Source organism: Electrophorus electricus, chromosome 13, assembly GCF_013358815.1.
Source record: "Electrophorus electricus isolate fEleEle1 chromosome 13, fEleEle1.pri, whole genome shotgun sequence".
Classification (NCBI taxonomy): Eukaryota; Metazoa; Chordata; class Actinopteri; order Gymnotiformes; family Gymnotidae; genus Electrophorus; species Electrophorus electricus.
In genome coordinates, this window is record NC_049547.1 from 7,068,291 (window position 1) to 7,094,746 (window position 26,456).

General features: G+C 37.3%; 1 protein-coding gene across 3 annotated transcripts in view; it reads right to left on the minus strand.

Annotated features, from left to right (window-relative positions):
* LOC113587273 (brain-enriched guanylate kinase-associated protein) overlaps positions 1-23,304 on the minus strand; it is a 38,888-nt gene extending 15,584 nt beyond the window's left edge. Inside the window, exons 1-4 of one of the 3 annotated variants that reach the window (XM_027025852.2) lie at positions 23,164-23,304; positions 11,348-11,537; positions 10,088-10,249; positions 5,818-5,884 (exon numbers count right to left, since the gene is read on the minus strand). In XM_027025852.2, the coding sequence (XP_026881653.2) occupies positions 5,818-5,884; positions 10,088-10,249; positions 11,348-11,418 (300 nt within the window). In that variant the 5' untranslated portion in view covers positions 11,419-11,537; positions 23,164-23,304. Of the gene's footprint in view, positions 1-5,817; positions 5,885-10,087; positions 10,250-11,347; positions 11,541-23,163 lie in introns of all 3 variants that reach the window. The other 2 variants (XM_027025851.2, XM_027025853.2) reach the window with 2 other exon arrangements.
* Positions 23,305-26,456: the final 3,152 nt, after the last annotated feature.

A 26,456-nucleotide genomic window follows, 5' to 3' on the forward strand; every position in this document is an offset into this window, starting at 1 on the left:
AGACCAGATATTTCTAATTTGCTTGCTTACTTGGAGTCAAGCTATGCTGGGATTTATGAGTTTATAAAGCTAAGGTTTTTTTTGGCTGTATCATGATTGATGGATAATCAGAGGGCTGTATCTGGATGTATCATGATTGATGGATGATCAGAGGGATATGAAAATTAAATATATTTATTCAGTAAATGAAAGTGCAGTAATGTAGGTGTACATTTTAAATCTGCAGCTAACATTACTAATTAACATGTGAAACCATGGATTTGGCTGTTAATGTTAATGCAATTTAGTCTCCTGCTGGTCCCACTCTTGTTAAAAACATTCAAATTGAGTAAATTGTAACTTTGTACATCATCTGTATGTGCTGTAATAGCTGATCAGGCAATCTCAATGTTTACCATGTCATATAAACTGCAACGATGCAAAGTTTGAACATTTTATTGAACCTTTATTTTATAAAACTGAATTTTAAATATGTGGTTTAAGTAAATATCAGTTAATTACCAGCAATAATAATATAAATACATCAAGTGTTTCTCATAACTGTCTCATTATAATCCTACATGACAGGTTTAAGGAGATTTTGTGAAATTAAATGTAATATGGAGCAGAGTCTTTTGCTTTCAGTGGAAGTAATACAGTATTTCCCTTATGGAGAAGCAACTGGATATTTAAATATTTTAAATAGGTAACCTGTCATTTTACTCTGGTGAATCCAAAAACCTCACAGGCATAAGGTAGGGGACTGTCAGTCAAACTTTTAGCTATACATTGTATTAAGTCAGTCACACTACATTTTGCATTCCTCCGCTACACTGCTTTTATCACCAGCCATCTCTGTGGAACTTACTGTGTTTGAAAAGGAGACTGCATGTTTTCAAGTACATGCCTCAGCACCTCGGAGAACACCTGGCTACATCTCTAACCATTTTCTTCTGAGTAGGTTCCACAGACTTGCTGCTTTTGTCCTTCCAAAATTATATTCCATCTTGGCTTTTTTACTTTGGAAATATTCTGCTTACACAGTATCAGCAGGTCAGCAGTTGGTCTCTCTCAAAATTGACCTTGTTGCTGTCTCTTTTATTAGGCATATTTTTAAAAGATGACATGTCAAAGACATTTTTTGTTCACCTCACATTTTGTCAATTTTTGGTGTATGCAGCAGGGGAGGTATTTTCCTCTTGAACTACATTTACAGAGTATTAAAAGAATCTGCAAACACAGTGAGACATGCTTCTAAAGCATTTTCTTATTGCTTCTTACCATGAATAGTAATATGGGGAGCCTTAAGATGGAAATCTTGTCCTTAAAAATGAATTAAATATTCTATATAAATAAATAGGGATTTCATATGTTGAGAATTTTAGATAAAATGCTGCATATACAGGAGAGGTCACATGGAAGTCAACAGATATTACTTTTCTGCCTTTTGAGTACTCCTCATTATATGATTTTTTATTTATTTATTTATTTATTTATTGACGGGCAGGATAAAGCGCTGTCATATTTTAAATGTCTTAAATTCACTTGGACAAAAATGTAATGACCACACATATGTCATGGTCTATATGTACTGATATACTATATTTATTGAAATTGATCAGTTCAATGGTTTGGTTGGAATAATGCTAAATATGTCAAATCAAAAACACCTAATAGCCTCAGTTCACCTTTGAATCATATTTGAATCTAGGCTTATATAAAATATTATTTTCTTACTCATAACTTATGTGATTCTACCTGAGACCATTTAGTTCCTCTGATTGTCCTTGATATATATATATATATATATATATATATATATATATATATATATATATATATATATATATATATATATATATATATATATTAAAAACAAAAAGATTCTAATATTCCAGGCAGTCCTCTCTTATGATGAGTTCTTGGAAATGACGCTAGAGCTTTTACAGATCTAATCACTTCAACATAACTGATTTTGGTTTAACCTAACCAGACAGTGAAGTGTGAACAGTATTGCCAGTTGTGAGAATGATGCTATATTCACACATGCCAGAGAGTAAATGGATCACTAACAAGGTTTCATCACAGGCCTATCACTTTAGCAATGACTGTGTTCCAACTTTGATCGTGTAATTGCTTTGAGAGTGATAAGACACCCCAGGACTGTGGAGGATGGACATAGTATTGATCAGAGTACTGTCTTCTTGGCACAGAGGAGGAGCTATTGTCTTATGCTTTCTCCTGCTATGTCCATGTGTCAATACATAGCTGCTCTGCTTCACAGATAAGCAAGTACACACATTCTGATAATGGTGTAATTTCCGTAATTATAGTAATAGTGTTTTGTGGCTATTTTTGTTATATTAGTATTGCAGGGACTTTTCAGGAAATATAGCTTGGTGAGGACTGATGGCATATAATAGATTTTATAGGATAGTATCACCCATCCTCCATCTGGCATACTGTGCTTTTCTCCCTCACCCCATCCCCCAGCCTGACTGGTCTGTCTTTGGCACATATCCAATTAAGGGCTGCCAGAGAAAGATTTCCAGTTCAGGCAACAGTGGATCCTAATCAGCTTGTCTCTCCCGCCATCTCCTTCTGTTTTCATCATGCTTGAATAAAAAACAGCAGTTGAAGATTTCCTCCTCAGAGTGCTTTTCTGAAATGACATTTTTACATTTTTGAATTTAGATGTTCCATGTTTCAAATTTGAGTTGTTTTTGGAACATTTATGTGAATGTGTGAACCCCTTGTTATCAGTCTGTGTATTCTAGCCTGTGCACTCTTGGTGTAAAATGATGAATCTATCACAATCCCCAAATGAGTAATGACCATTCTGAAACCTATTCTTAACAGATAAATCACTTAGCGTTGCCTACAGTGTCAATGTCATTTGAACCGTGTTATAGACAATAACTTGATTATATTAAGGGGAGGTATGTTGCTCCTATTAAATTTTATTTTTGTTAAAACAATTAAAGAGAAGATAGGCTACAAATTATTCCACTGATGAAGCTTTGAGCTGGTCATAGTGGGCTTTCTCTCACCCCCAGCTGACTGACAGGAACCAGGACCACGCTAACACCACAATGCCTAGCACCAAAGCCAAAAAAATGGGGAGGGGGGTGCTACAATACAACCAACCTGGCTAATGGCTTATCACTCTTGCCAACCGCCTGACCTTCCCCCTCTACTTCCAAAATTTGTAGGTGGCATAAATCCACAGATTGGGATGGCATTAACCCTCTTACAGCCACAAGGATCTATGACCCTAAGTTCCATCAGACTCAAAAACGTACCAGGACAACCAACTTTTCTTATCCCACAGAGACATGTTCACAGGTATGTTTCTTTACCCACAGCTTCACAAAGTAATAACTCGCTATTTTAACCTACTATGATGTCAAATGGTATTCAGCCAGCAATGTATGGCTAACTTAATATAATCTTCAAACTGGGATGTTTGCTTCTATTATTTGATAACTGTTCATTGTTTCATTATTCTCTTCATTTCTTGTTCATTATTAATTTACGTTATTCCTCATAATCAATTCACTTGTATGTTGCAATTATTGTAAAAATTGTTAACCACTCCTAATTACTATAAATCTTATATGAACCAATTAGTCAAAATGTATTAAAGTCAGTAGTTTATAACTTCAAGAAAATAGGAAATTAATTAAACTGACTATCCAATCATTTCACCCATCCTAGGGTTTGATACTTTTGTTTATAAATTTCATTATTAGACCATGAGGCACAACATTGTTTAAGAAATGCATGATTGTTTTATTTTATTTAATTGATTCATGGTGAACCTTACTAGCATATAAGGAATGCTTTCTCCCTATCGTGAAAACAAAGGCTATTGAATATGCATGAACCAAGACGTGCCCTCTCCTGGGCACATACATGATAAAGGTCGACCCCCTTAGTCAGTGCAGTGTGGAAAATGAGAGAAGTAGATACGCAGGGAGGGGGTGTTAAACCCATAGTCTGTGAGCTACCACTAAAGAATTTTGGAAGAAAGAAGAAAACAAGATGTAAACTTTTCTTTTTGAAACAAAGCCAATAGCCTCTCGCTAAGCAGTTAAACAGATTGAGTTTCATGTTACTTTATTATTTTATTTTATTATTATTATTCTTAATATCTGAGCTTTAGTTTATGTTCATCAGAATTCGCTCATCACAGCGTATATCAAGCAAACTCGCCTTGTTGTTTTGATTGAGAGTGAATTTTGTCATGCAGCCATCAATGAATCATTCTAGAATCATCATCAAAAGCAAGGACAGGCCACATAACCGCTGACACCATGGCTCTTGCTTCTAAAAGGCCTCCAGCTCTAACCAAGCCAGCTCCAGAAATCCAGTCCCGCAGATCAAGAAAGCCTGGTCATTTCAGAGTCATTGGCCTGTATCGCTTGTGCAAGCTCGACACTGCAATTCAATGGAAAACAGACTCTCTCTCTCTGTGCCATCCAGGCGATTTGACATGGTCGAGCCCAACAAATTGTAAAGACGGGCATTTCCCTTTTGCGTTACCAGTTGGCATCAATAGTTATTTTTTCTGTTTAGACATCAAAATTGGATCGGTTAACTCCTTCGTCACATCTGCTATGCAGCCTCCTCAGTTCTAATTAGGTCTCCCTCAGGTTGACTCAAACAATTTCTTCTTTTGTTCTAAGTCTTCCAGTTATACTTTTAGTCATACTCTCTCACCACGAATCTTGTTTAGTTAATACGTTTTTCCTTTTGTTGGTCATTGTTTAGTTTCATAAGTTGTGTGCTCTGCCTGGTTAATTATTGTCACGAGTTACTTAAACAGTTTTTCTTTTCTTTCCATTCTTTTTCTTTCTTTTATTAGTTAGTCAATTCGGTCCATCACAAATTTACTTTGGGTTAATTTGTTTCAGTTACGTTAAGTTTTTTGTGCTATAGTGATTTTAGTGAACTCAGTACCTCTGGTCATTAGTAGAATCTTAATGATTTTTATGCATGTTCTCCAATTTCGGTTTATTCAGTAAAGGCATAGCTATATAAGATAAAGCTATAATGCTTGTGAGTCAAGAGTTATATTCTAATCTTAGGTGTGTGAGGAATGAACATGTTATAGAACTGGCAACTTTTGTGAGTTGAGACTTGATTAATAATAATTAATAAATTAATTAAAATATATTAATTTTCTTTGTTAATCAGGGTGTTGCCCCAATTAATCTTATAGATTATGATTGACAATTTATGAAAGTGTTAATATCGCTACAATATTGACAAATCCTATTGCTGTAATACTACATAGAGTAGCAGATTGGTATGTATTCACTAATGCTGTTGCTATACACACTTCTGCAGGTCTCTGCAGATACATTTGAGTGGACTTTATTTGAGATTTGAAATACATTTGAGAGAGCTTCACTTGGAGATAGCCAGACAGATAGGTAAACGTTTTCGTCCTTATGACATTAAAAGTTGATATTAAAAATATCAGGGCGTTTATGGTATAAAAAACCCCAAAACACTATAAATGTTAATTGTGCAAACCTATAACTGAGCAAATTTATGTTGCATTTTAAATTTAATTTCCTGTCTGCCAAATTTAAAGATTTTTAAGATTTCCATTTGTCCCTTATGAGCTGTCATATTTTATGAATACACTTTAAAAACCTCCAGTTGGTATTAGGAGCTTAGGCATATACCCATGTTTTCAGATTTCCATTGTGTTGTATTGTCTGAATGTTTTTCAAATGCAGGCTCAGTCTGGAACAGAGATAATCACAGCTTATCTTCATGCAGATAGGTGATTGGCAGTATCTGCAGTGCTGTGGCCTGGTCTCTTACCGCTCGATGAATCTTATCTTCCAGGTCTTGGTTTATCCTCTGCAGTGCTGCATAGCTGCTCTGTATCCTATTGGAAAGTAAAAGCAGATGATATATAATCTGCTGTTGTACTGCAAAACATCTGTTCTAGCAGTTTTGCAGGCGCAATCAAAAGAGTAGAAGTGAAGAGCTACATACTGGCTAGATTCACTTGACATGAATTTGAAGTCACAATATCACAATCTAACCAATTCACATTAAATATCACAAAATATAGAAAGTGTAAAACTACTACTACTACTACTACTACTACAACTAATAATAATAATAAAAAATGCTGTTGTGGGTGTTGGTATTAATGTTTATTTATTTATTGAATACTGCTGCAAATATAAATAAATTAGGTACTAGGTAACTTATGGCCTGTGTGAAATTTCAAGGTTTTCATGCAGTAAGTTAAATCTAATTCATACACAAAGTGAATGCCCCACCTAGTGGGATTTCAGCATATTAGTGCGTTAAAGAAAGCCTGTCGCTCTGAGTCTCAGCAGTGGAAAATCACTGTCATTTCACTAGCTATATTTCTATATTTACATTTGAAAATCCAGACATGATCTCATGATTTTAGTTGTTTTCTAAAGAAAAAAAACAACTTGAAAATATGATCAGATGACCGAAAAAAAATAGAACTCACATAAAAATGTTGAATATAGGTTGCTTCCCACTGGTCAAATATTTATCATCTACATGATACAGCAAAAGGAAAAAAACCTTCATGTTTTAATTACCTTTGAAGAGATTAGTGCTCTTGTAGGGTAAGATTATGTGAACTTATTGGTCATAGCATTGAAAACATACAGATTTATGTCTTCTGACTATATCAGTTACCTTGTGACCAAAATAGTTTTTTTAACATCAGCCATTTCTTATGAGCTGAATATATAAGTCATAGCTGAAAAAGAATTTTAGATACAGTCTACTGGGATGTTTCAGTGTGTGAAAGTTGTATTGCAGATTGCCCAGAGCATATGACCCAGAAAAAAAAAAAGATGAAACCTACATTTGAAATGCAGAATTTCTCACAGGCCTGGAATTAAAGAGTCAAGATAGCAATAACAAAAGTGTGGTTTGCTGGGGTAAGCAGTCTTTTGTGAAATGAGTTAGTGATCTGTGTTGGCATTTTCCACCTTCTCATTTTTAAAGCTTGGTATACTTGGATATATATATATATATATATATATATATATATATATATATATATATATATATATATATATATATATATATATATATATATATATATATATTTGATGTAAATAGTGGCAGTAGATCAACATGAGCAATATAGAGTGTCGCTAACAAAAGTAAGCTAACTTGAGGTGAACATTTAACTAAATGTAATTATCTATTTTAAGATGGCTTGTGCCCAAATGTGTAGTTACCTATGTACATCAATGGCTTGGTTAGACTGAATGAATTAGTACCAGTCTAGGCAAAGGTGTTGTGATGACAAGTCAAAATGATGGGCCCCTCCTTTAGGGTAATGGCAGTGATGTGTCACAGAAGTAAAAAAGCACAAGTCAGTAGGTAACTTTTAAATGTAAGTGGTTTACTTAGTGGCATAGTCCATTTAGCCTACCAAAACAACTTAAAAAATCTCTCCATCTGTCCCATCTGTGTTACAGAGATCAGCCTGAAAAACCTCACTAGCTCATAATTTTGAAAATGTCAAAAATGGCCCTGAAAACATTTGGCATGGAGCTGCTAAACAACTTGGCAATCTAAAAGGTGCATCTTCTATCACTGTCAAAATCTAGCATAGGCCAGTTTCCTAAGTTTTTGCTAAGTAAGCTATATAGCTGATTAAATTCAAGATTTTATGCTGACTATGAAGCCTAAAAGCTTATTTATTAAATTTGTATTAATTAAGTTTCGCTTTTGATCAATTTGTCTTCTCAGAGTCATTTCAAAGCAAACTAGCTGAAATGTTCTTTCCTGGGAAAAATAATCTGTTTTGTCCACTGATGAACATGCTAGCCATATAAAATGTATTTGATGATTTAATTCAATAAATGAATGAATGAATAAACAAATAAACAAATAAATCATTACTCTCCTGAGTGACTGTGTCTATTACACTGCCCTCTCCTTTAGGGGACATCAGTCTCTGTCAGAATGTCCTCTATTTCAAAGGATAGGAGTCAACCAGGGTCACATTACAGGGATTTGCACTGGGTACCTTCAGCTCACTGCAAGGGAAGTTCCTCTGACCCTGAAAGCATTTCCACTGGCCTCAAAATACCATCTGAGTTTCAGACAGAGGAGCATTTTTCCTATATGTTCAGATGTGTTCAATGTTCCTATATGTCAAATTTATAGTGCCTCATAACTTCTTGAATATAGGACTGTAGTGGACCCTCCTGGTTCCTTGAAGAACATCCTTAAGTGTATTTTTGATGTTCTCCAGAGCAGTTATCTTAAATCAGCTTGTGACACAGTGTGGTGGAATCTGCAGGATTATGAGGCCCATGGTATACACTTATATATGCAGTACTGTCAGTTTGTTATGAATGTGTATGTGCAAAGATAATTCTAGTAGAACTGGCTTGCGTGATCTAGCTAGGCCATTCATTTCCATTTTGCCTGCGCAATGAGCTCAGTTCTGGGCAAGTAAAAATGCTGTCATTGCGCAGCTACTGGCAGTACATGGAGATCTGAGCAGTGGTTTGCCACACAGACTCAATGCCTGCATTCTCACTGGTGAAAAGGAAAGGTCAGCCAAAGAGTGTGCAGCATATTTCTATGAAGCTGCGTGGTGCTCAGCATCATAATTAAATCACAGCATCCTGATGGTCCACCTCCCAGTGTGCATAGCTTATGTCTCTCATCTCCAGTAGTGTCAATAGACCCCCTAATGTAATGGAAGGTTGTTCAGAGCTCATTGCAGCTGAGCACCTCCATATCAACTGAGAGAAGTTGAACTTGGCTGTGGTTAATGAGTGTGAAGCAAATGCCACTGTGCAGTCCACCTCATCCGCTTCAAGGCTGCAACCAGCAGCAAATCATACATGCTTGTGGTAAGCTTGAGCTGAAGATGACCAGGGCAGATCTTTATGCAAGTTATCTTGTCTGTACAAAACGTGGCCCTCCTTGCCAAGACAGGATCACTTAAGTCCAAATTAGAAAGCACCTGCCCTCAAATTTGGCAAAATTTGGCAAAATTTGGCCCATGTGTCTGTTGACTTAGCTTTTACACTTTATTGTTGACATCACAACAGTGAAAAGAGATTTTTCTGTTATAGTAAAGCTTTTAACAGCTCTTTATCCAATTTGTTTAATATAGTATTGTGCTATGTAAATTATTTTAAACGCAATGACATGTAGCACTCTGTAGCCTCAATAAAAACTGCTAAACATGAAAGTAGAAACAATTTAATGCATTTTATATTAGAACATGGAAACCAGACCAACTTTTCTCAGAAGAGTTTTCCTAAAAATAACAGGCCTGTAATACCTTTCACTTTAAATGCTTATTTCGGCAGTAAAAATTAGATGGAATATGTATTCACTGTCAACAACATGTTAATAACATCCCCTTAACATAGACATAACCTGCTTGCCCTTAGCCTTGTAGGATTTTCTGTTATTTATTTATGAAATTAGTATGTTGCTGTTCCTAATGCAGGTTGGGTTTAATTCAGCAACAAGATGTAGTCCAATGATTTTATTGCAAAAATCGTTGGTTCTTCAGATTAGAACTCTACACCCTGTATTTGAAGTATTGTTCTCATTGCTACTATAAGTGAATACATTTGTAGCCTGTGATGCTAGACCAAGGCAGTGAGTAATTGAATATAGAAGAAAATGATTTGCAGTCTGTGGCAGCACTGATGGCAACTGCAGAGTCCTGGGGCACTCCCAAATCATATTTTGTGTCAGTATCAAATGTTTTCTTGAAGGGCTAATATAAATCCTATGTATGTCTTTGAATCAGTTTGTGTAAAAAAAGTAATACCAGCCTCCTGTCCCTCTCCAGTAAAGTTAAAACAGGTACTTAACTTTTTGTGTTGTCTGGTTATTTTTTAGTTGTAAACTCCTGAACATGCTAATTTTACATATTAACACCAATCTTCACTATTTTATATCAATTATCGATGACAAACAGTCCTACACTACACTGCACAGAAGAATGCTGTTATCATTTTTGTGGGGCAAACTATTTGCCAGTTTGGCTGGGGTATTTATATTTATTTGTTTAATCATGACCAGAAATGCCCCATAGGCCTCTAACCTGCGCAGCTTGTCTGTGAATTTCTCCAGTTCTTCCTGTGCTCGTCGGAGCTCCATCTCCAGGTACTGGCGGGTGGAGTCAAACTCATTCTCCAGCATCGCCAGCTTATGGGTGGTGTAAGAGAGACGTTTCCTCAGATCGTCCTTCTGCTCCTGCACAGAACTGTTTGAACAAAGGAGATAACAGTGTTTTGTTATCTGATCCACTGAGTGATTGTATTAAACATGCTGGTTGTGCTTGCTTGCACTTGCTCCTTATTTTCCTTCAACAACAATTCTATTGCTTGCACCAGAATAACTTCAACAGCAATTCCATTGCTTGCAATGGAACTATAGCCACTGTATTTCTTTACTACTGTTATTATATTATATATAATTACTGTAAATAGTTCAGTGTGTCAGGTGTGTTTGGTGTCTTACATGTGTACTCACCATGCTAATTCTGATTAATGTCATGAAAGCGGTAACTGACCTAATAATCTATATTATTTGCATGTTTGGTTTTAATCCACACAGTTGTATGTCAATGATAGCAGAGTAAAGTCTCTTTGAACAATGAAACAAGCCAAACAAAGTGCTGAGATTTATGAAATAAGGATATATGACAAGCGCAGGAAAGGGCAGCATGGCAGCTCTAGGGTAAGAGACAAGGATGACATGGTTGGTCATGAAAATCAAATGCGAGGATTACTCACTATGGTACAATGGGAGAAAGTTCACTTCCCATTGAAACACAAGTTAATTTAACTTGCAGTGTGCAGATGGCTGAACAATTGGGTGGTGGCGTTTTTAATGCCTGGTTAAAAAGTGTCAGATTAGCACAACACAGAGAGGTGAAGGGTTTGTAAGAAATAAATTTGAATGCTTGTAGGTAGTAGGGCAACAAACACCTTTGACTGATATGGGGCAGACAGAGGCTACACTTTGATGGATTTTGGAACAAAGACCATGGCCTTTCAGTTGGTCAGTATCACACCACTCCACACATTATATATCCTCTGTCAAATGTTACAAATCCATTTCCCAGATTACAAGACCTCACATAAGATCTTAAGACAACCAAAATGTCCAGAGAAAAAACGGCAGAGGGCATCATACCTCGATCCTGCACGAATCCCTCTAAAGATCATGTAATGTCTCTGGCCTGATGACATTTAGATTATGGCCTTGTGAATGGGGGTGAAAATTGATATGAACTGGTAAATTGAAGAGGATCGATGATGAATGGCATTTGGATGTGTCTTAGTGGCATCCCTCTTACCTTCTCTTTTGGTGTTTACAACCATTTCGAGTGGCTTTTAGTGCAGTTTTCCCAATATAAATTTTTTTCATGTTTTAATTTTCTTTGTCCTGGTGTGTAGTGAGTGCACTCTGGGTTGGAGCCCAAAGATTGCGAGGAACCCTAAGTTTTCCCTGCAGAATCAGACAGTAGTTGTCTGTCAGTGCTGATCCTGCTGACAGAGTAGAGAGAGAACAGTTTTACAGTCACACAGGTCTCAACACAATGTCTCCCAGTACCGCTAGAAAATATTATTTTTGACTCATGAAATGCACTGGAAATGCACTTTCTTAGACAAATATCTTATTAGAAAGACACTTTAGGTGAATAGTTAGAGACTAGAGCTCAGGGGTGGAATTTTAGTCCTGGGGTATTACTGGCCCAGTTCATGCAGAGTTCGTTTGGCTTGAATATACGTATAATACTAAAGACCTTGATTATCTGAATAAGCAGTGTTAGATTAAGGTGGGGACTAAAATCTGCAGTTAGATAGCTCTCAGAATTTGTGTTGGCTATTCTCCAACTTGTCAGCAATTGTCAGCTTCTGAGCACTGGACTACTGTAGGCAAACCACTCTTAATGGAGCTGTAACACTGCTGTGCCAGACAATGTCATACTCATGATCCACTACCATGCTACTGCCAAGTTAATCTCACTGCCATGTTAAGAATGGTCTCCGCCCAATAGTCAGCAGTGGTCTTCTGATGAAAAACTGACTAGTGGTGAATCTAAATAGGTGTACCTTATGAAATGGCTATTGAGAATACGTGTCTCGTTTGTATAAGCGTGGGTAATGAATGCTGAATGTAGTAATGAATGACTATATCCTCAGAAGGGTAGAATGTATTTAAAGGGAGAATGTCAAAAATCAACAAAACAACAACTATTTATTGCTGTGGAGACGCAATAAGAAATATGTAAAAAGACCCAACAAAATGATGACTAAAATGACAAAAGTTATTAGGCACCATCTCCTATTTAATCAATGGAAATTCAGATGCTATAAGGGAAATTGATAATAAATGCCCACTAAAACACTAACATGATGGGCTTTAGTGAGTACACTTCTGGTTATTTTCTTGGTTAATTTGTTGTCACTGTATTAGTGATGTTTGTTTATTGTGTTTTGTTGTCTATACATTGTAATCATATAGACAATTCCCAATTATAGACATACAGATTCTGCTCATCTAAGAAAGATGTATCCCTAACAGAATTAACAGGTTATTTTTGTTTGTTGTATTCTTTGCCGGAAACGTTCAGTAACTCACTCACAGCTTCTCCAAAAGTTACAAAAGAAAACTCATTAATCAGTAATCTGTTTTGTTCAGATTATTTGTAAACTGGTCCTTTGCAAATCAAAAGAAGTTATAAAACAAGAACATTATTCTTAACAACCTTTTTGTATTTCAAAGAGCTATGTAACCTGTTTAATGTAAATGTAATATTCAGTGTCAGGACAAAAGCCTAGTTGTCATGGAATGCTCCACTCCCACTAGTCACTTGGTACGGCCCGCTGCGTGCAGTGGGATTCATGACTGTTATTTGTAACCACGCCCGCTTGATTGCACACACCTGCACAGGGTTTAGTGTTGTGTTTGTCAGTGTATATAAACCCCTGCTAGTGTGTGCAACATTGTTGGTCATTGTTTATGCAGATGTTGTGGCAATGTTCGTTTGTGTAGTTAAAATCAATGTTTGTATAATCTTTGTTAATGTTAAGTGTGTGTTCATGTTCTTCTTTGCTGTTATGTATGAGTGCCACTGTTGTCTACGTCTTAACATAATAAATGTATGTCACAGTCGAGGGAGTCTGTTCGTCCTGCCCCACGCCCTGTGGTACTCGGGCCACTGTGACAGAATGACCAGCCACCACAGGACGCCGACTCCCTCGTCAGCAAACAGACTCCTTGAAGAGGGGTGCTTAAGCACATCCCATGCTGCTGCTGGTATCCCTGGATCTTAGGGATAGGACCGTGACCGGCATTCTTGACCACTCCGGAGGAGGAGAGGAACACACCCTGGAATTTTTTGGGGGGGCCTATGGCTATCGTGTCCAGGACCCGAAGGGCTCCATGGGGACCGCGGTGATGGCGGTTTGGTGGAGCCGGCTAGGTCCCTGACTAGTGAGGGCAAAGCCCAAGTTTTTCCCCTTCAGTGGACTCACCAGGAGGACTGGAAGGCCCCGCCCAAAGCCCCGGAGATGGATTGCCTCTGGATGCTCCTAGAGCAACGAGCAAAAGCAGGACCGTTAAAGGGAATAGCACACCTGGAGGTGGGGCGAATGTGCACCCCTGCGTGTCCAGCTGTGCCAAGGACATGCTTCCAGTGCCTGCACTGCTAGCGGGTGCCGTGTCACAGTGCCATTTGTGTGTGTCTGTTGGAGCTTCTGTTTGTGTGTTTTTGTGCCTTTTGTGTGTCTACAGGCACATTGTCCTGTTATTAGGCGCGTACCGGACTGACCTGAGAGAGGACTCTGCCTTTCTCCCTCCTACTGAGAGGCCTCCCTTGTTGGTGGCACCTAGCCCACCTTGTGCTAGATGGGCACTGGCATGCTGTCTGTGTATGTGTACATGGTGGCCTGGGGTTCGCTGTCCTGGAGTCGGACGTGTCGGGAGCTGCACCCCTTTGGAGGGGGTACTGTCATGGAATGCTCCCCCCCCCCACTAGTCACTTGGTACGGCCCGCCGCATGCAGTGGGATTCACGACTGTTATTTGTAACCACGCCCCCTTGATTGCAGACATCTGCACAGGGTTTAGTGTTGCATGTTTGTCAGTGTATATAAACCCCTGCTAGTATGTGCAATGTTGTTGGTCACTGTTTATGTAGATGTTGCGGTAATGTTCATTCGTGTAGTTAAAATCAATGTTTGTATAATCTTTGTTAATGTTAAGTGTGTGTTCATGTTCTTCTTTGCTGTTGTGTGAGTGCCACTGTCGTCTATGTCTTAACGTAATAAATGTATGCCACAGTCGAGGGAGTCTGTTCTTTCTGCCCCCTGCCCTGTGGCACTCGGGCCACCGTTACACTAGTCAGTAGGATCAGCTGGCAATGATGCTGTTCAGTATCATCTAACACGGTTAAGATCAGTACATAACTTGCTCTCTATATTGCATTTTATCCAGTATGATTTTTATATTGTCTTTACAAGTTTCTTTTACATTTTTTTAATAATAAAAATATATTTAATAAATTACTTCTGCCCACAAACCATAAAGCACTAATTAAATGACCACATTGGTAGTTCCCCCATCGACCAATTCCACAATATCTTGGTCTGAAGCAGGCGCATCATAGATTCATCATTCTCAGTCTGGAACAGCATTGATTCTGATCTGTGAGGGACCCCTTGAGAAATATGGTGTCTAATCATGCTATGCACTCCAGGAGCTGAGGTGAAGAGAAAAATCAAGGGGATACTAGATAACATGAGTAAGTCATTTTTCACCCCCTTTTCTTTTCATAACCACTAACAAAAATAGACAAGATGCATTGTCCTGCAATTGGTGACATCATTGCTGACTCTTGATTCAACATATTGAATTTGAACAAGCAAACCCACCCACCTACACACACACCCACACATGCATGGCTCAGTGTGTAAATGTCATTGGTTTATTCTTTCTCTGCCTGAGGAGAGCCCTCTGCTGTAGTTGTAGCACTAGCATTTGGAGATTATGCTGTCTGATAGGCTGCTCTGATTGGTGGATTTTTGCTATTCTCTTTCATTCTTTGGAGGAACAATCAGGCCTCACAAGGTCTCCCATGAGGGAAGAGGACACAAAAATGTTTCATAACGTGTCAGATAAACTTGGCAATACTGGAGTGTAAAAAATCTGTGTGATGTATATATGACAAACAAGAGGGTACAATTTGTTTTTACAAAACATCTACTGCATTTGGCACCATTGGCTTGACCAGAGTAAACATCAGTATAGTCACCCTATGATTTTCCACTAATAAGCTTGAAGCACAGCTTTCAATTAGTAAATGAAAGGTTTCACCATAACCGTACTTTACACTCTCAATCTCATTTATCAACCTCTATCACTGAATCATCCCTTAATTCTCACTAACATTGCAATATTCATCTAAATTGATTTGTGCTGTGCCATATTGTAGCATCACAGAATTCCTAAGGAAAAGCTGCTTTCTCTTATATAGCAGAGTTGTATAATCACTGTTGTGGAAGCCTTATGCCTTTGAGTAAATATCTGCCAGCAACTCTCTGTCACTTTATTGGCTACTGCAAAGCATAAGCTTCTCCATATATAATAGTGTAGCAGAGTGAACACTAGCTGCCTACCTTTGTCTTTATGCACTGATTTCATTATTTCTTTCATCTTCTTTTAGTATTACAGCAATGCAAACAAGACTTGATGGTAGTAGCAGTTAATATTGCTTTACTGTGGAGTAGCTCTGCTGGAGATACTGTTGGAATAGATGAGGGCAATTTTGTGAGAGTATTCCCTCCACCACCACTACCTCACACACACACACACACACGCACACACACAATCTGTCTTTTCTTGTTTCAGAGCTTCCCTGCAGTGGTTGCCTCATATTGCTTAGTGGTTCTCTGAGGAAATATCAAACAAGATTGCAATGTATACCCTTCAGAAACATGGTGGTAATCTGCTCTTGCATGAAAAAAACACTCCCAAGCAAGCATACACCATTGCAAACTCCATTTTTACTAAATATCAGTTTATTTACTGCTACTTTAAAAGAAGTATAATGAGTACTCACTAAAACTATTTTTTCTGGCATTTGGATGGATTGATTGATGGATTGCGATGCTTGTATCTATTTAGCATATATCTCACTTTTCTATAAGATAACTTATTCCACTACAGACTCATATTGGTCTAAATAAACTTGACTGGTGAATACTCATCAATGCTTTACTTAAAGATATGTAATTGCCACATGTCTGGGCTTTTTCATGTTTACTGTCATGAGACTAGTGAATTCTAAACAGAAAGCCTCCTGACCTCACCTCCATCTCACTTGAACTACTCATTCTTCAATTAGAAGACATCATAAAATAATATATCTGTGACCAGGATTTAACAGGTTGCTGTATTATCAGAAATACTAGTGTATTACTGCCAAAAACCTGTTTGCTGTAGAAAAAAAGTATATATACAGCTAAGTTTTCTTTACTATTTTAGTAATACATTCTTCTGCTTTCCAAAATTAAATAAAGATCCTGGCAAAGTGGTGCAAAGGCATTTTAATTTCTCTTTTTTAGCCGTTTAGCTCCATTCACCCTGTTCACTGACAACTCTCTCATGATCGCGCTCAGCGTTTGTAGCATTTTGCAGTCAGTTTTTGATATAAGGGGAGGAATAAGAATTTCACAAGCTTGTCATAAACTGGCTCTGGAGCTACTTGACATTAAGGAAGTAAAATACATTTGGTTTCTGATTCACATTGACTACAAACACCCACTAGACTTTAGAGCTATAATTAGTTTAATAACAAGTGTAGAGTTTGCTATAAATACATTTATTCATAGATACACCATTATTGTCTGCTATCCTTGACCACATCTTGAGCTGATGTGTATAACGCGATCTGGCTTACAGCACAATAATAATGGGTCTGAGCTACATGAACCTGGGAATTCTTGCACATAAAGTTCAGTTGCAGTTTTGCACTAAAATAGCTTTTTTCACATGAGACCAAGATTGAAAAAAATTCTCTGGGTCTTAAAAATATAAGCTTTCTCACTCTTGAATACATTTGGTCCAGTCAATGCCATATCAGTGCCATAATAGAAACTTCACAACACAATCTCTTCCACTGCCAATTTACACCAGTCAGTTATATTTTTAAAAGCCAAATTAAAATTGCTGCCTCAGTGTCATGAGAAGCTAGTCTGCAACTCTTTCTCCCAACAACAATGCTGCCAGCTTCCCTGCAGCAGCCTCTTCTACATAGGCCTGGGGTGGACTCTCAGATTGCTTGTCTTGGTTGTCAGGTGAGTGCAGACACTCGCTGAGATCTGCAGTTAAATACATGCTTAGCAAAACAGTGCTCTTGGCACCATTAGAGTTGCACCGGTTTCACTTTCTCCTGTGCAGTTGTTTTTAAAGATTTTATGCTATGGTTTAGTGCTGCAGTGGTAAAGCATAAACAACAACCAAGTCCTTGCTAAGGAAAATTTGTGGATGCTTTCAATTGAGTTGTACCCTATACTTTCTGGCTTGACCTATATTACAACCACATTACAGCCACTTTAAAAAGACTATCCAACAATATCCACAAGTTTCATACATTCTTTATCTCAGACAGTCTTGGAAAAAATATGAAAGGATTTATCTACATTCATCCAAAGAAGGAGGAGGCTGAGATACTTGGATAATTAATCAGAGTCTGCCTATTAAAGCAAGCCCCAGGGACACATCCATGGAGAATGTATAATATATCCACAGCAGATTTTTTGGCCATTAAAATAAAGAAGCTTGCTTTGAAGATCTTACCATTTGCTGGTTTCTCATTTCTGTGCATATAAGCTTAAGAAATTTTCCTCTCTAATTAGGAAGCAAAATGCTACTTTCTTAAATTTGCACAAAAGCTCAGGAATGGTATTTGGCCAGAGCCAGACATTTGTTTAACATGAACGTGATTCTGCTATTTAGGTATACTCGGTATACTTGGATCAGATCCATTTACTCTATATGGTAATGCTTTACAATTACACTTATATGAAGCATTCATAACACACTTATGAATGGTACAGTAATATTGCAATACTATCATATATTTGATTATGAAATGTTCATTAAATATCTTCATAAATGTGTAACATTACTGTCTTGTAATGGATTCGGCATGTCGATGTGTAGCGCATTCTATGTGAATGAATAATTTAAAATGTACATCATATTGTGGAATAAATGACACTCCAGGCAAGGAGTTCTTAAAAGATATCCATATAACATTCATTACTTGTGCCAAAGTGCTTAGGTTCATGAAGCATTTATGAATGATATTTCACATCTAAATGAATGACATTTCATCTGAGCTGTTTCTCCCATAAGGCTTTACATGTGACCTTCTGTGTTGTTGGATCTCGACCTGTTTGGGGGAAGCCTGTATTTTGTTTGGTGGATTTACTTGTGGTTTTAACAATGAAGTAAGACCACTTGTTTTGTGGTTTTACTTTGTTGCTTTGTTTTGATTCACATTAATTTTGGATGTATAATATGCATTGTTTTGTTAGACACTTCTGTTTACTCAGAATCTCATTGCTTGATATTTATGAAGAGAGTATTTACCAAAACCTGTCTAGCTTATAACTAAATGGCCTATATTCTCTTGAAATAGTGTGCTATGTGATGAGACATTAGTCTTTTTGGTAAGCTACTTAATGAATAAAGAACTACCCAATCACTGGCATGTAAAGTTTAGCCAGGAACTTTGTAGTATGCTGTCTAATTAGGTGGTTTGACATTGCTCCTTTTGCAGTGGAAAGTTATTAATTTGTGCATAGTTTCATTGGACACAATGTTTTGTTTTGTTTTTTAATCATTGTGTGCAATGAATTCAAAATAATAAGAATATCATCTCCTTTTCCACTCTACTGCAGACAAAAAAATTTAAACGTTCTTTACACTTTGCACTAGTTACATCCACAATTCGTGTTGTGCAAGTCAGCAGTAGCACATGAGCCCACAAACTTAGTTAATGAGAAGGTACAGAAATAGCCTATAATTATTGTTATAAATACTATTTGTGTGATTAGTACTATTTGGAGTATACAAGCAACAATAAACAAAATCGCTGATTAACTAAGACTTAATAAATAATACATACATCTTTATTTACAATAATTGAAATAAAGTTGTGAAGTAAATGTAAGCTGCAGTAATGTTAAAAAATAGTGTTACTCCCAACAGTGTAGTAATGTAATAAAATGCTGTAGTAAAAACATCATTGTAACTTAATTTAATAATACAATGGTATTAGTTTTAAACTGATTGTTTTCCATTTTAATACATTCAAGTCCATAACACAAACTTAACACTCTAACACAAGGAGAGTCAAGCGCAGTTCAATTTGATGTTTGATTATGTTCCTTACCACTACTGACAGATGACACAATATTCTCTTCTGCAAATGGGAACTTCAGAATTCCACTATATTTTTATCGAATGAGAAGCAACTTTGGGCCAAAGAGGCCCTTGTTAATCTAGTGCTGAGAAAGAATGATACAGCTAGGAGAAGATCCAAGAGGGCATTAACTGCCAAATGGCTCTTCTGAGTCTCTGAAACTCTTAGGGTAAGAAATGAACAGAAATTGTAGAGAGAGATGAATCCTCACACCAGCTAAACATACTTGGCAAGTGTCTGTAGAATCAGTGGTGAATAACTGCATGCAGCCCTGGCAGTTCTGTATCTCCTGTAGCTCATGGGAACACTTCAGGGATAATGCAGCGCCTCCATTTTGTGAAATTCATTTTGTCCAACTGAGTGATTAGTACCAAACTGCAAGAAAGTTATGTAAGTCTGGCATTAGAATTGTATCTGTGCTGTCAGTAACGGCTGCTATTTGAGTATGAAAATATTTACCAGTTGTGAAAATGTATCTCAAGTGAAATGGGAAGAATTGCCTAAATAAATAGTTAAGGGGAGTATGAATTAATACTTTCCATTACAGATCTAACAAACTCTTTCTGCAAATACAATTGATTAGCTTACCACCATGCAACTAAACAGTGATTCAACAAAGCCAACATTTGGTTTTGTGCAGCAGACAGATTGCTGTGAAATGAAAGGTTCTTCTTCACACAATTCAGTGAAGTGTGCTGATGTGACAAAGCTTGTTCTTTTCATATATCAAAAAGTATGATTTTATGCAGAGTAGAGGTCATAATCTGCTATAAACAGAAACTGACAATTCTATTGGTTCCAGCTCCAAAGAGCCAATAGTGTAAAACTCCAGTAAAAATGATAAAATATAAACCAATTAAAAACTAGCCAATATAACTATGACATTGCAGTACATACTAAGTAAAACATGAATTAGTGCAAACATTTCACACTGACTCTTACAGCTGTGGGCTTCTCATTAATTCACACCTTGCTCAGGGAGGCAGATTGAAAGATTTACACATTTTGAGGATGGGTATGCAGGTCAAAGCTCTTACTAAACATGAACTTAATTAAAGGATGTCATATATATTTAGCACTAGTTATAATCCTAAATACAGAATATGTTAACATATATAACTTAATGATGTTGTTAAACTGTTAATAGTTTGTTCCGATTTTGACAACCAACAATGAAGCTCAGAAAGTGGGAAGCAGATAAAAGTGTGAAGCCAGAGAATTATGGCTGGACCCCCAGTACAAGCTTTGAATAAATAATATGATAAACAAATAAGTAACTCGAAATTAAAAATGTATAATGTAACTGAGGTACAGTGAGGATTTAAAAGTTGGTAGCTAGAGCACTAATGGGTGTCAGTTAGAGCTCTATATTTGTCTTACTTTTACTTTTCTGTAGAGTTGTCAGAATTGTACACAAACCTGAATCTCTGCATTCTACAGCTTGCTCACTCTCTCTGTCCTCTAGGTCTCCCATTTATCCACTAAATCCATGTTACTGCCAGACTCCAAAACACACAAACACGCACATGCACATGCACATTCACATACACACATGCACTTTTCCCAGTGTTGTTGCCTAAGGCAGCTCTGGTATCTGCGGGTTGAAGTGAAGTTTCTGCACCTACCCTTTGGGGAAATTTAAAGTCTTTGGCTATATAACTGCTTTCTTAATAAGGGGACAGAAAGCAGAACCTATCATGGTGATACACTTTCAAGCCCTGAGCTTTAAACATAAGGGCCCATTCAGTCATATAGACAGGAGCTCCAGGAAGGTAAAAATTAAAAGCTTTCTGGGTTATTAACCAGTTATTAGCAACCTAATTATGAAAACCCTTTTGCAGCACTGAAGCCAGTGTGGGGAGCTTAGTAGTTTTTGTCAAGCACTATATATGAAATCAATGTTTTTGTATTATTTGGCTTCACACACAATCATCATTTATAAGGACCCCAACCCACCTTTAGCACTAAGGTCCATATTGGTCCATACTGTAACCCTGACTTGCAAGTTCACTAGCACATCTTTCCTCTGAAGTGAAAGAAGAGAGCAGCAACAAGCAGCTAAGCTAGCAACACAGTTTGTAACTATTCAGATTTACAAAACAGGTTTATCCTCAATATATATATATATATATATCTGTTTGTTTGTTTGTTTGTCCCAACCAAATGTCTGGACAGTTTTGGTAATGGCACATTATTCTAGGTTCTCAATCTCTGATGATAACAGCAGAACTTTGAATGAACAAGCCTCTCAGGTTTTTCAGCAGTGTGATGCTCTTTGTTTTCTCCATGGTTCTATGTTCATCTGTGAGATGGAAGCCCCTAAAGCACTGTGTGAACTACTTGGACTTCCCTTAGATTTTTCCATGTGAATGATTAACTGATGTATAGACGTTTATTCAAAGCCTTACCCACTCACTCCCCAGTGAACAAGCAGTTTTAGAGGCTGTGGTAGCTTTCATTTCATATCATTCTATGGGGATCATGTGTCTCATTTATATCTCTCCACAAAATTAATGAAAGAGAACACAATCAACTTCTTAATGGACTGGAGACTTTGTGCGGATGTTAGCACTGTGATATGTACTGGAAATCCACATTAAAAACTGGATGGGTAGTTCATTTAATTTCTGTTCATATCTGTTAATTTAATTTCTTTCAAAAAACTAGCATTTAAAATGCTCTTATTGATGAAAGTCAGAAACAATAACAACTATAATAATAATAATAATAATAATAATAATAATAATAATAATAATAGCCTTCAATGGTATATTATAAACGGATAAATGGGTAATAGTTTATATAATCAGGGATTTGTTCATTGTTCTGTTAGAGATTTTATATCTTCACACAGAGATGAATGATATAGGTTTAGTAGCCTGTTGCCCCAGAAACTGTACTCATACTGTAGGAAAAAGGAAAACAGAAATGTTCTGATTCTGAGTTTTATTGCCATTTTGAGATAATTTACTCATAGGTTGATTTTACAGCTGCAGAGAATTATTCATATTCATATACAAACCCTTTGGAAATCTTTTTTTGTTTAAGAAAATATAAAAGTATTTATAGTTTGCAAATGTATTACTGCTGTGGAGTTTAAAATATCTTTTTAAAAAGGTTTTTAGGTAATATTTAATTAGTATTTGACATTAGAGATAAATAATTTCTCTTTCTTCATTGTTTCTTGCAAATAGGAAAATTGAAGAATATTAGCTGTAATTAAGAGAGTAAAAATCAGCTAAACTAACACGTCACCTGAACTGGCATCATCTTCACCAGAGTACAAATGCAAAATAATCTATAAAATGTTAACTATGTCCATAGAATCAGTGTTTCCCTTGTTCAACTCATAATGAATTTCTTGTTCAGAATTGTAATAATAAATCTGACCTGTGTAATATTAAACCTAATCTAATATTAAGTGGTGTTATTAGAGGAATAGACATCAAATAGAAACAACTTGCAGCATCAAAGAAAATAAAGGACAAACTCTCACATTCATAATTGAGTGCAACAGCCTGTGTGACACATTCCCTTATAAACGCACGCACACACACACACACACACACACACACACACACACACACACACACACACACACACACACACACAGATACGCATCATGCACACACACATTTCTGCATGCATGTTTTCTAAAAGACTTCCTTGTCTTACCGTCTGTGAGCTTTACGTCTCATTTTCGGATCAGATCAGTGTGTGCATGTGCCTGTATCCCCAGCTTTTAGCAGCATGCATTACAATGAGGCTTCCCCAGTCGCTCAACAGAGAGAGTTGCCTTAGCAAGCACTGAGCACCTCAGCACACACTGAGGCAGCAGCAAGAGAATGGGCGAGAGAGCGCGAGAGGAAACCGAATGAGAGAAAGGGAGGGAGGCAGGGAGGGAGAGAGGGAGGGAGGCAGGGAGGGAGAGGGAAACACATAGGAAAAGTGAAAGAAAGTGACCTACCTCATAGTATGCGTCTCTCCATCAGAGGCCTGGGGAAAACATTAAGTGGGGATTTAAAAACAGATCAGAGGTTATGTCTTCCTCACTGTCATCTCATTGCTGCTCCACACTGGACTGATTTGATTTTTATTATATATAAACACTGCTTGTCAAGAGGATTTGCAAGCTTCCATCATTCCCACACTATTCATTTGTGCAGTCAAACAGAAGAGAAAAGAGATTATGCATTATCTTTGAAAAGAAGAAATTATGTTAGCACTAAAAAGATGTACCTTCTCATGAGCAGCTGAGGTCTACCTCAGAGTGGGTGGGTCTACCTCAGAGAATAGGTTGATTTGCACACAAGTAATCAGTCAGATATTGACTTCTTATTCTTCTTCTGTGTTGAAACTAGCATAAGTGTGAGGATGTGTCATTTGAAGGTTAATACAATATGATAAAATATGAGCAATGATGATTGCACCATGACACATCATAGAGATTCATTACATGTTTGAATATAGTGCAAATGGTGATAATAAAAATTTGGGTGATGACATAAAAATGATGCAATGAGATGAAATGATATGTAAATGGAGGAATGAAATGCTACTAAAGCTTCAAAACAGTATGACCCTGAGCATATGGTTGCTGATGAAGATCTGGGAAAACACTAGGATATGATAGACATACACACACACACACACACACACACACACACACACACACACACACACACACACACAGTAGGATGACTCACTGGCGTACTGACAGTGCTTCCTTGCTAGGCTGCAGTGAATTTAGTCTGTCTGCACCTTAAGCAGAGCAAAATCTCTCTGCATTCATCCACACTAGAGACACCAAACCCTCCCTCAGCCATGTGGAAGTCAGCCAACAATCAGAAGAAAAAAAACATGTTTTCTTTATGATATTATACAGCCACATGCATATGCCCATTTTGCTTTGCAAGCTTTCTGCATCATAATTTATATGGTAATATTGACAGAAATAATTTTGGCAATAATATGTAGTAATAATTATTTAATAATAACCATCAACCATCAGCATGTAACCATCATCATATAATATTACTATATCATTTATCTAGTCTTAACAGTAACAAAATTTTAAATTATTCTTGTGTGCAGCTAAATGATTATGTTATTGTATACAACCTTTGCTGCATTTGTGGCCAATGCACCCTTTATAGTACTTATTGGACCATGGTTACGTAGCCATGGATACTCAGCATCATAGAGCAAATGCATATATTTTCTCAATGTGTTTACCACTATGAAATGCACCCCAGCATTCAGCTGAGCAGGTCACATCGATTACATATGTGTGCATACTATTGTTTAAACACAAATGAACATCTCAAAAGCATACTTGTCTATCCACCCACTATTGCACCCACTCATGTACACACACACGCACACACACACACACACACACACACACACACACACACACACACACACACACACACACACACACAAACTACTGCTGCCATTCATTTGTATTTTCATGAAGGGTATTCAGTGAAAGACCCACAGTTCAACACGACAGTTGAGAAGAATCCTTATAATCAAAAGGAAAACAGTTCATACACACACACACACACACACACACACACACACACAACATGCACAATGCAGTTACTAAGGAGATGGCACAGACAGAATTCTAATACAGGAATCTATTCAACTGAGGTGTTTTAATATGCTCCAGCCATCAATGGCAGGTGTTGGTTGGTTGTACCACTGAAGAACAGGCCACCTTTGGTGCATGGCATTTAGGAAAGAGTAGTTTCAGACAAAAAGTCCAGACAACTGTGAATCATTAATAGCCTTGTTCCCTAGCAGATGGGGGAGGTGAATAGGGCAAACACACACTGTTCTTGTAGTGCCGACATTGATTTGGGTATTTGGTGAGAGTAATGCGTAAAGACAATACATTTTTAGTGACAGAACATGAAGTATTTACTGTTGGTTTTAATCTGAGCAATGTTTGAGGGAAAGATATCTAAAATGTGCACAACATAATATATACACAAGCGAATAACTAAAATCTTTTGAAAAAGTGAGTATTGTAGGGGACATTATGGCAGATTTCTGTTCAGATTAATTTTGAAAAGAGAACATCAAAGATCACAACCATATATATGTATAAATATGTACATATATTTTTTTCTACTTTACAGTACATAAGATATTTTTTTGCACTCTTGGCAATGAATACTGCAATCAACTTAACATTCAAGGGTTATGAAAAAATGGCATAATATTGTTAAATGCGAACTGAATAATGTTTGAATTGCTGGGACGCCAAGAATCCACTTAAAAAGTACTCACCAAATTGCTGTGAGCAGGTCTGCGTAAAGAAGTGGTATGGTAGGGTGTTCTGGAAAATCCAGGTGACTGGTCTGAAACTACAATATTCTTTCCATCAAAAACTGAAACTGCACATTTTTTTACAGCAAAGTTTCTTTTGGAGGTGTTTGGACTAATCATCAAGGTTCTTTTGTTTATTCCCTGTTGTTTCTTTCCATCTGTGTCTGTGGAGCTAAACTCATCTTCTCTCCATACAATATCTATGTCAGTCTCAAAGCAAGTTCTTCTTGGTGGTTCCATAAAAACCTGTTCCTTCTGGTACACTACACCGAAGGCTTGCAGACTCTCAGGATCCAATACTCTGCAGGTTACCTCATCCAGAAATCTGGAAAATTTGAGCTTTGCCTCAATTTTCTCATCCGGGAGTGCTGATGTAGATGACGCAACAGTGCTACAGGACTGGCTCTGCATGGAATCGTGCCATTCTACATGTTCATTCTGTGCTGTTTTCTCCAGTTTCCGTTCAGTATCTTGGCATCTGTGAAAGGTCTGGTAGCCAACGTCAGACACACTTGCTGGTTCAGGTTGACTGCATGAGCTGGTGCGGTCTTGGAAGACCTGCTCACTGTGCTGCCTAATAGAGTTTTGCAGCAGGCAGGTGGCACCTGAGCTCCAGCTGTTGGTGTCCC